Raw genomic sequence first — 12,172 nt, 5'->3', positions numbered from 1 at the left:
GACTAAACCTAAAACTGGGCGGTAGACTTCTGAAGATCAAGACACAGGGTACATACTGAAATCCACCGGGTTATGATGCCGGAGGCAGGGCAAGCCGAGGACTAAACTCAAAAGTCTTCACTACAGGGTTAATGATCAAGTCACAGACTACATACTGAAATCGGCCGGGTTATGATGCCGGGGGCAGGGCAGGCCGGCGTCCCTCAGGTAGTCCACCAACTCAGCCGTGTCGCCCTGGTAGATGCACCGGCCGTCTGCTAGCACGTATACCTGGAAGTGGAAGGCATCTTGTTATCTGGTTGATGTATTGTGATAGGTACTATACAACAACACTGACAGGTTTGTGTAAATGTAAAGTCAGCAAAAGAGGTATTATCCCGCCCTGGGGTGCCACCTAGGTACATGTCTTTGGTTGACTGTACGTAGGTACTTAGTTCTTTTCAGATTAGGCAAAGGCAAATAAATGTAATGTTGCCGTCCGTTCTAGCCGATGTTGGCTTAGTTGCGGTATTGAGTGTTAAAAGAAACACTCGCCTTGCTAATTCAATCGGTTTAGCTGTAGGTACTCCTATTGCATTTACCTATGTTTGAGTTTTGGTTCTATTGCATTCCTAATCTTAATTTATGTTGGGAAAAAATCTAACATCTAACTAAACACTGATTTCAACACCACTTCCACTAGCTTTCGGAAGTGACCATGTTAGGCATTCCGCCCTCGACCTGCATTAGGTTTAGACTTAAGTCCGACCGAATGTAAAATTAAACTTAATAAACACAACGACGGGTTTTTCCTGTCCGGACGTGGAAGTAAAAGGGTTCGAAAAAAAAAACGGTCGTAAAAATTACGTCGTGATCAAAACTGGAATTGTTATAATTAGTGAAGTGCCTACTACAAAGAGCCTTCCAAGGTTGTAAGGACTTCCGGTAAAACTCGATAAAATGTGGAAGGACTAGTTAGATGAGTCTTCCTGAAGTATTTTCAGCTTTTTGCGCAGTTTCCTAGTAAGAGGTAGGCGTAGTTTTATTACGCATAAGCAGGATTAAAATCAACTTTCGCGTCTGCTAAAGATCTTATTCGGAAATTTCTGTTCAGGTGTTACAAAGTGTTGTAAAAAATATAAGTAGGTATGTACCCTTTGCGAATGCAATTTAGTTCAGATTTTAAACGAACTGTACCTTTTTAAAAATCAACCTTTCCATATTGTTTTTGAGAGAGGCTCTTAAAATTATATATGAATTGCGTTTAATTGTCTCAATGTAAATTAATCGACTTTGTTCGAACTAAAAACGTCATAATGATCAAAACATGTTGCCTGCACATCAAAGGGCAAACATTATTATTTTGCTACATCATTTTCAATTGCGAATAAATCGATGCATTCGATTATTGTTATAATGATCAATCATTGAAGATCACGAATTCTATGTTTTGCCTGTTGTATAGAAAATTAAAGCAGATTTTGAAAAACAATAGGGGTATTTGCACCTTTTACTGCGTTGTAAAATAAAGATTAAACCGCTAACGTCTATACTTTACAATTACTTGTTAAATACGTAATAATTTATCTATAATACTGTTGAATGGGTAATAACATCTTTATTTATATGTGAACTCCTCAAGATGTGTTAATTAATATCCTTTTAAGTATTTCTACTTATTACATGAAATAAGTCGGTATATACAGGGTGTTACAAAAAGGGTATACTAAGCCTATACCATGCAGCACATGTTGGTTTCGGCTTAGTATACCCTTTTTACAACACCCTTTATACAATTATACATACTTAAGTACTAGCTTATAATGTCTAATGATTTTTGTGATAATCTTGTTTGAGAATGGCTGAATCTGAATGGTTGTTGAATGAGAAACTTAGTGAATAAAAAAAATAACTTAATTAATCAATTAATTGTCTTGTCATGATGAATTAATGAAAGCGTAATTAATTGTAGGTAATTATGTGTGGAAACACACTTGGCACTATAATCCATTTGATGAGTTTGTGTAATATTTATTAGGTATACTTTGTATACTTAAATAAATAAGTACTTACCTATCCGTTATATAAGAAACACGCCGATAGACACACATAGATCTGATGAATTTTACTAAAGATATTTTTAAAACAATAACAGTGAAGTTCTAAACCCCACGCCAATGCGAAGTTGCTAAGTATGTTACGTATGTAGGTGCAGTACATTCACCTGGCAACCGGATCGTGACTCATGGGATTCCACCCTTAGAGCGGCTTCTTCAAGCCTGTTCCACATTTGTATCATTTCCCTAAAGGCTCATTCACCCACTGTTTAGTGCAAACGCTTGGTGAGTATGAGTAAACTGTACTGTATTTTACGTCTCTTTTAGTCTATCCATCGAAGGGTTGTCTGGCAGAGATTGTGATAATCGATAAGATCTTATGTAGGTACGCTTAGTGAGTTTTAAACTTTAAAAAAATATTTCTTGCTATACAAATAAAGAGTACTCTATCAATGTATACCGCTTTTCGTGCAGCCAGTGTCTTTATAAACCTCTACATTCAATACACTTTATTTGCACCAAAAATAAAAACTAAAAAGAAATCAGAACAAAGAGGCGGAATCTTATAGCTATATCTACCAGCCCGCTGCTGGGCTCGTCTAGACACAAACCTGGTCGAACAGCTCGAGCAGCGAGGCGGCGGGCTGGTGATTTTGTACGCCAAGGATGCGATTCTATAATACATACTAATACTACAATATATAATATAATACTATATACTAAAATAATATATGTACTTACTTACCCAGATTTTCATGTAGCCGAAACCTCAAAAAGGTTGTCTGGAATAAAGCGCTTTCAGCGATAAGACGGCCTTTTGTACCTTTATGTTAGATTGTGTCCTGTTTTCGTGTACAAATAAAGTATCCTTATTAAAAACCCCCACAAACCTGGTCGAACAGCTCGAGCAGCGATGCGGCGGGCTGGTGTATGGTGCAGATCACGGTGCGTCCCTGCCGCGTCAGCTGCCGCAGCAGCTTCACGCACTGCGCCGCCGTCACCGTGTCCAGCCCGCTGCTGGGCTCGTCCAGGAAGAAGACTGGGGGGTTGTTGACCAGCTCCAGAGCTATGGAGAGCCTGGAATGGAGGGGGGAGGTTAGTGGAGTAGAGTGGTGATTGGATGTGTGAAGATTTGGGTAGCTTTTTGCTTTTCTTGGTTTATCAGTGATAAGCAAACAGTTGAAGCAATTTATGTTTTTTTTTTTTGGTAAGTATGTAGGGAGCTGACTCCCTGGATTAATAAATAGGCTACTTTTTATGCCGGAATTCCTACGGGAAGACTTTTTACTCGCGTACAAAAGCTAGTAGTGTATGAATCGGAAACGTATAAGTAGTTTATAGTAAAGGGGCAATCATGTTTCATTAATTCATTATGAATGAATCTTAAGTTGATCCGGGTATCAGAATTACTTGAAGCCGTCATCAAGCGTCTAATATGTTTAAATCACGAGCAAAGGTATAATATTACAATAATTACAGTAGTACCTAGATGGTAGGTACAACAATATTTACGTGTAAAGGTAGGTAAAAAAACAATGAGCAATTCCCTGATATTGACTAACGAGTTTGTAATGTCATGTTTATTGCTAAAAATAAAAAATAAATTAGCTTTTTGTGATGACATGTTTTAAGCCTGTTCATTATCCAAGAGCTCTTAATTCGCACTGTATATTTTTACGAATATTATAAATAATACATACAAAATAAACAATGGATCATCGAAACTCATCATAGGAATAAATTACCGTGAAGTTATGACCATAAAACATCACAATACTGACCATAAATTGGCCGATTTTGGGTTTGTTTAAATATTTTTTAATAATGACTACCGGAAATGTGCTTTATGAATAAATAGAACATAAATATACCTAATCTTGGATCATAATTGGAGATTTACCTTACACTTGTACAGTGTAATTATTTTCATCATCATCAGCCGATAGCAGTCCACTGCTGGACATAGGCCTCTCTTAAAGCACGCCACTGGATGCGATCTACATACCTGGTTTAGTATCTTGTATCTATCACAATTTCGCTTTTGCCTGTGTCCGAATTTGGTTCGTCTTGATCACTTTAGTTTATTAATAAGTTAAGTGCCTAATAAAATCCCAAATACATATTCTTATGTCTAGAAATGGAACTGGATATCTTCCAGATATGGAGACACGTGATAACATTGATAACATTTGCATAACTTGATGCATGCAAATATTTCAGGTCTTATCTTTCTTAGTCCATAATTATCGCATAATATATAATAAAATATGTGGAAAAACATCCAAATTTATCCTCTAATTTAAACATCACAGAAATTACATAACAATAAAGTGTTTGAACCTGCTACGATAAAAACGGCGATACGGCTCGCGACCTATCACGTGAATACAAATGTACTTACCTACAGCGAAAAGCGGGTGACTCCTTGCTGATAGGGATGACAGTCGTGAGCATATTATGTAGGTATGTGAACCTATGTTATGTGCTACAGACAACCTTGAATACCAACCACCATTACCGAAAATTCCTCTTTCTTTACATCGCCCAAAAAACCTGCCCCCAAACTAACCTCTTCTTCTGACCTCCCGAAAGCTGATCAGTCTTAGTATGCTGATGCTCGAGCAGCCCCAACTCTTGCAGAATATCCTCCGACGGCGCCTTCTCTCCCTTAGGCAGCTTCAACTTGGCGGCCATGTCCATGGCTTCTCTAACTGTGAGCAGGGGCTGATGCAGGTCCTCCTGAGTGATGTAGCACGAGAGGCGCTGAAACTCGTGCTCGTTGCGAGGCTGTCCGTTTACTAGGAGCTCGCCGGAGACTCCCGCTGATCTGTGGAGATGAGGTTAGTGCTGTAGGAGGGTTGAAATGTTTGGTTCCTGGAGGGTCTCTCTATATTATGACGAAAAACAAAGTTTCAGAGCGCTGCTGCAGGAGCCATGACTCTATTTCGTTGTATTACCTAAACGTACCGATTGATCGTTCGTTAGTTTTTCGTCAATATAGAGTATGCTTCCTGATTCGTCGAGTATTTGGGACTGGTATTTTACTCATAGGTACAGCATATTGAAAGCCAGAAAGAGGCAACTTTAAGCGGTCATTCTGTACTTCATTGATTCAGGTTTGAACAACGCAGACCCAGTGCATAGTAGCTAGCTTTCTTAGTCACAGTACCTACTAATTAAAATAATGTAACTTTATGGTCATTTTAGTAATCCCGTTTCAGATTAAATATCCGTCAATTCTCTCTGTCTTTGTTTCATAGTACCTAAGTGCTGCAATTACATGTGGGAAAGGAAGTGGTTTACATTAAGATAAAAATATATAAAATATAAAGGTACTTAAAGTACTTATTATAATGATTCCGTATTGTAATAAAAACCGTACAGATCCTTTCATGTTATTTTCCTACGTCCTCTTTGGGTCTTTTAATCTTGGAATCAAATAAAAAAGTAAGCATGAATCATGATTAATGTCTTTCTAATAGTCAGGTGATCGACCTCTCGTTGCTGTGAAAAGGTATTACAAAATATGATACAAAAGTTTGGCCTTGCGTGCGGTCAATTGTTACCATTCGAATAAGATACCTATACCTAACGGATACACTTTTTACGCATACCACTTGGAGTGGACATGACTTTGAAGTTCATCAATCTTCATTACATGTTGATTCTACTGGGGTTGGTGAATAGTTAGCTATGAAGTACCTACTTTTAAATTGTATATTTTGGTCGTTAGTATATACGTAGCTATGTGCGGATAGATTTACCGGGTAATTAGACAACTAAGCTTCTTGATCTTGATGTACTTATCGGTACGTAAATTATAGGGTTAGCCAGTCAGATTAGTGGCAGTTGCTTCTCTCTACATTGTGCGCTGCAGGAACTATTTTCGTGTCATAAGACTTTGTCACAGGTTTTGCTATGTGTTTGTTTTATGTGTTCTTATAGTGTCTGCTCACCTATACCCCGAAATGGCGTTGAGGAGCGAGCTCTTGCCCGCCCCCGAGGGCCCCATGATGGCCACGAGCCGCCCCGACTGGAACCTGCCATGGACGCCGTTCAGAACCTCGCGGCGTTTACCTGGAAACGAGAGCATATTCAATTCAATAGGGTGTTGCAAAAAGGTTAAAGGGTAAGTATACTAAGCCTCGGAGGTCGAGGCGACTCAGGGGGTCATTAAGAACAACTTTTGTTCTACGAGTAATGGAAATTCGCGAAAAAAACATCCTTTTCCATAGAAACTGTGATGGTCACGTGACTTTTTACGATGGGGAACTCTGAGTTTGGTATACTTATCGCATAATCAAAACTACTTAACTAGTATAGTATAGTTAGTTAGTGATCAAGATCATATCTAAGGTTTATACTTTTATACTATACATAAATAGATTTAACGTTCAGGAAAAATAGCCAGAAAAATATTCTTAATGCAAAGTTTCTTGAATATGATGATTGTATTTTTTTAGATAAGCCGTGATTATTTCGATTGAATTTCTAATAATTTGCAAGTCATTGCTAATCTCGTATACCTAGGTAGGTACTAACCACAGAACAGTATATAAAATCTATAAGGATTGAGTCTTACAATTAAATAGGAAAAGTAATACTTAGGTGCAATTTTAATAGTGTGTTTAATTAAGTAGGTAGGTACCTAGGTAGTATTAATTATTAGTTGTAAAGTTAAATAGCTAGATACACGTGCAGTTATTACAACCGTCAGTAAGTAATGATGAGGATTGCTATTGTTTTTTTTGTAGTTTTATCGTCTTGTATAACTATATAATTATTCATATAGCAAAAGTGAACCAAAAGTTGTATGTATAACAAAAGTGGACCGAAAGGATATAGCCTATAACCTAACATATTTTAAAGTTACCTTTAACTTATAGTTAACTATACCTTCTGGGATTTTCGTGAAAAAAAAAAATTGACCCAATAGTAATAAGTCACGTGACCAACAGAGTTTCTATAGAGAAGCGCAAACATCATTTTTCACGAATTTTTAGAAGTGGTAGAACAAAACTTGTTTAGTGAGTGAGTCACATTTTTTATTTTTAATTACCTAGTATAAACGACGATGCACTGTATAATTTCAGTCGTTTTAAAGAATGAAATACTTAAGCACTTCCAAAAAGTGGTCACATTAAGATAAAATTTACGATGCAAGTAAAATGTGTCGCATTTTAAACATTCTTAAAAAAGTATTTTTGGAACAGGAATACGGTTGAAGTAAAAATAGTATCCAATTTTTTTAAAAGTATTATTTAAGGGCTGATTTGTCAACAGAATTATATGTAGTATTTAGGTAAGTTAAAAATTGTCATCATCACATTATATCAGCAGGCACACTAGGTATACGACGGTATACTTAATATTAAAACCTAATAGACCTAATTATACAGTAACTACACCATAGTTAGAAGTTATAGCCACCATTACACATTAATCGTATGCCCTATTCAGTGCATACCCTCGATTGCAAAGCGATATTGACTGACTGACTCAAAAACCTGCCTAACTACCTCTGCGAAATAGTATTAAGTAAATCTTTGTAAAGGTACCCACGATACAAGCTTGCTTAGTGTGGGCCACTATAATTAATTTCAGTTTTAAACATAAAATTTTGTAAAATTGTAAGGGCAAGGTGTATCTTTTATAATTATGTTTTTGTGTTATATGGATAATAAATAATTTTGAATTTGAATTTTGAAAGATTTGAATTTGAATTTTGATAGTAAAATATTCGAGATAGGAAAAAAAGGGGGTGTTATAAGTTCTATGTTGGGGGTTTTTAACGTTGGTCAGGTTAGATTATTGGATATTCATCCGGTAGTTATAGTTATTTTACTTAAAAATACCATTGAATTCATAAAATCGCGTCAAGCTTATCAGTATAGAGCTAAAGATGAGTGATGAGATGAGCAATCTCTCTCTCTCTTTCAGGCTATGTGTCTCATATGGTGGTGGGGTCTGCCTTCCTCGTTTTCTCTCTCCACTTCGCCCTGTCTCCAACGTCGTCTTCAGAGACTTGGCAGTGTCGTAGGTCTTTTTGCACTACGTCTATCCATCTGGTTTTAGGTCTTAGGTGATGAGATGAGCAATGAAATCTTTAAATGTCCCAGAATATGGCACAAGATGCAGTCATTGCGGTTGGTGAACCATCCAGATTAGCATACAAAGACTTAGTGCATACGTGCTAGACCTAGACTTTATCTAGCATATGGTGCAGTGCAGCACGTTAAGTATGCACTTCCTGTAAGATAAAGAGAAGACTAGTGCGGTTGAATAAAAGTAGAAGTAATTCTGTAAGGTGTCTATATTTTTTTCTAGGTGCTGTAATTTCATACATTTCATTCAGCTAAGATAATTTTTGTGACATTTTATAATTTTCCGAATTAGTTTCGCATACCTAAGTACTATTGCGAAATCTGATTGGACAGGACTCATACAATCAGGAACAAATTGTTCTTTGACAGACTCTGCGTAAAACAAATAGAAACTCTCAACTGCATTGGAATCAACTCACCATGTAGGTACCTACATCTCGTTAACAACAAAATAAAATTGCACTCCCACATCAGTATGTATCATCTTAGCAGACTACCAAGTACTGCCACCGTTTTATCTTACGGAGAAATCTCGCATTTACTACCTACATTGCAAATTGCATCAAATTCCTCAAACATGGGCTGTTCCGATCTAATCCTTCGGTCTTGCTCCAATTGTTAGATTATAAAATGCGGGTAATTATCCGAATCTATCTATCCTTAACTCGTATCCTCAATCAGGAATGTACCTTACTGATACTGAAGTGAATGTACTTAATAGCTGTAACGTTTCGGGTTATTACCCCGTCTTGTTTACATCATATTGTACGAAATATTGGATTAATAACTCAATTTATTTTGCTTTGTTGTGAGCATGCTGGATATTCTGATAATCGGAATACTACATACATAGTGAGTAATAAGTACTACATCGTACAATATACTTTGTTTTTAAAATCAGCTACACGTTCAGAATCCTAAATTATAAGTTGGTAATATCGCCTAGTACATAGTATAGATCTAAGATTATAACCCTTAGTACTTACCGAACGGATTGCCAATGTATGAGCCATCACTATGTGAATCAACAATTAAAATACCGTAAAGCGATTAGATGATATTGCGCTATTCTTCACCATGAAAGAACATCGATGTTCGGTAGTCGTAAATTTGTAATTGCTTAGTTTGTTATTTGAGTGTAGTACCTACCTATAAAGATTAGATATCATATTCTGGACAATCCAGCGATGTGAAGGTGATCATTATATAACTTAAGGGTGCTCAAAAACTACCGACGATCGATAGGGGACCGACTTTTTGTAGCAGGAAAATAAAACCTACTGCGATAGTGCATAAAATATTGTCCTACTCATTTGAGTCGGTAACAAATGGTATGAAAATGAGAAGAAAAATAAAAAAAAATCGGTCGTGTGCGGGCACACTAGGGGCAGGGTAGTATGAAAAAAATGGCTCGGTTATGTGTCCTACAAAAATCGATCGTGTGCGTGTACCCTTAAATTGAATAGTTACCATACCATTGCTTCAATGCTCCGAATAATCACTCCGGCTGACTATTACGACCCATCACGTTACCACGATACGCTTCGCCACACAAAATATGGGTCACGGCCACATTCTCGCAGTCATTCACGCCATAAAAACATTTCACCCATTGATTGATTGTAACCAATCATAAAAAAATAAAAGACAAAGTTCTTTATTTATTTTCAATCTTCACTCGCAAACCGTTATAGCTGTGCCTACAAGTACCGTTAGCAAAAGTGTGGAATGCATTTGACACAAAGCAGTGATGGCGCGGTCTCATACAGAGGCCCTATGGCGAAGTCATAACGAAGTAACATTTACGAAGTACCTACCTACCCAGTGTCAAATTCAATAAGTACATTTTGAATCCGAAAATCGTTGTCAAAACAAGTTTGCGATAGGGAGGCTATCTCGTAAAGCGATGCAGTTTATGGCTAGGTATACATCATCATCATCACGACCCATTACGTTCCCACTGCTGGGGCACGGGTCTCCTTCCAATGGAGGAAGGGTTTAGGCCTAGTCCACCACGCTGGCCAAGTGCGGGTTGGTGGACCCCAACACAAGCAAGCTTGTGCTGAGGGAGTTATCGGGTAAGTGGGCAACCCGACGGTCAGATGCTTTCAAGCCGCCCCTTCGGGCGGCCTCTGACTAGGCTTAACGACTGCTGCCGAAGCAGCAACCGGGACCCACGGCTTAACGTGCCGTCCGAAGCACGGAAGCGTCCAGAAAAGCTCCACTTGAAATTGTATACATCATCATCATCAACTAAAAATCGTTTACTACGTACCTATAATTATATAGAGCATAAAAATACGTAAGTGCGCCGAAGGGATATTCTGAACTAATATACGAGTACGTTTGAAAATTTGACAGAGTTAGTTCACCCCCTTTCGGCTAACAATAACACTTTTCGTTTAGAAAGAAGAAAAGGAAAATTGAAAAATGTTATTTATAAGTACTTATTTTTGCAGCCAAGTGTAAAAATATTATAGGTACTATTAGTTATATTAAGTATATTAAAGATTATATAAGATTATATTTTTATACTATTACTTACTACTATCACAACTATAGTTTGCGTTGTCATCACCAGTACCAAACAGCTGATTTATTAAGAGGTTGTGCATAGAAAATGGGGTTAAGGGCTAAGTAATTGTCTTATTTTTCCCCTACTAACAAGGCCGAGCCATGCAACTCTTTCATTAAAACAAAAATTATATACCAGGCAGACATCAACTGGCAACATTCCTGAATTTTAATTGTCACTCCGACAGCTATTGATGCGGCCATATTGCAAAAAGGCGGTTGTTTAACGGATCATTGACGATTGGTCGTTTTCGATATCCCTTGGTTAGAACAATGAAATAATATTATTTTTCAAATATTTATAATGAATTACTGCGTATGGAACAATAGAATTACCATTATTTTATTAATTACTTACTTACATAAACCAACTTTCACATATTTTATGAAGGCATTTGCAAAACAGAGTATTTCTTAGGTAAATTACAACTGTGAGTATTAATACATAATTAAAGTATTGATTACTAAAGTAACGGCAAAGGTGAGAACGTAAATAGACAGGAACAAATTGATTTAATAGTTGTTGTAGGCATTCATTGCAATAATGACTGAGACAATAAAACTTAATGAATACCGTAGCTGTAATGTAATTTAATATTTTCTATGCAATTATTAAGTTAAGGCATGTTGATAGATATGAGTTATTAATAATATAATGCATTTGACTTCTGAAATCAATAATCCGTCTCAATAAAGGTTTCTAGAAGTCAAGGATGGTACTTTTTGATTCGAGGTCTTCATTCATATTAAATATTAATTAAAATACAATGAAAGTTATTGATTCATATACAATTATGCATAGGAACAAGGCAGACCATTTTAGAAAATGCGGTACTTTTGTCGGTACGTGTTTAAAGTGATTATAGTGATATGAAGGTAAGCACTTACATCACTTTAACCTCTAGGTATAAAGTGAAGTTTTATGAATTAAGAGTAGAGAGTGCTTACAGGTATTTAAGTACTACAAATGTAAAAATTAACAAACTTTTTTACCTTCTAAGTAAGGCAATAAATTATCTTGATGATGTTATTTCTTTACCGATGATAGAATGTGCACCGAGGTAATAAAATAAATTATCATACAAATGTTTCAATTAAAAGCAAGTGGTGATTTAATGTACAAGCAAATGTAAATTTTGATGCCAGTTTAATTCTGTTTGCCATTCAACATTACTTATTGCCTCAGTATTATTTTATTTTTCTTAGCCGTGTTCTAAGTATCAATAAATATGTATTGTAGTAACGGATAATTAACCTTTCCTCAACCATTTCTTTATATTTTTCCTTGTTTAATTAAGTGTACACGATAAGAGCTATCTTCTATTTTAGTACTTACCGATATTTTTAAAAATTAACAACAATTAACAAAACAAAATTACAAAATATACATTAACTAAAGCTATATGGCCCGTCACGTACCTACCCATAATTTATTATTAAGTAATGTGTTGGTATTAA

The 12,172-nt window shown here is 36.4% G+C and overlaps 1 protein-coding gene across 1 annotated transcript in view; it reads right to left on the bottom strand.

The window, feature by feature from the left end:
- Positions 1 to 12,172, bottom strand: part of LOC105398500 (ATP-binding cassette sub-family G member 4) — a 38,663-nt gene that overhangs the window by 4,567 nt on the left and 21,924 nt on the right. The window contains exons 3-6 of the mRNA XM_038118324.2: positions 5,993 to 6,113; positions 4,606 to 4,863; positions 2,927 to 3,113; positions 156 to 270 (exon numbers count right to left, since the gene is read on the bottom strand). Of these exons, the coding sequence (XP_037974252.2) occupies positions 156 to 270; positions 2,927 to 3,113; positions 4,606 to 4,863; positions 5,993 to 6,113 (681 nt within the window). The remainder of the gene's footprint in view (positions 1 to 155; positions 271 to 2,926; positions 3,114 to 4,605; positions 4,864 to 5,992; positions 6,114 to 12,172) is intronic.

This window comes from Plutella xylostella, chromosome 29, assembly GCF_932276165.1.
Source record: "Plutella xylostella chromosome 29, ilPluXylo3.1, whole genome shotgun sequence".
Classification (NCBI taxonomy): Eukaryota; Metazoa; Arthropoda; class Insecta; order Lepidoptera; family Plutellidae; genus Plutella; species Plutella xylostella.
The sequence above is the reverse complement of the archived record's forward strand: the minus strand, read 5'-3'. Positions and strand labels throughout refer to the sequence as shown.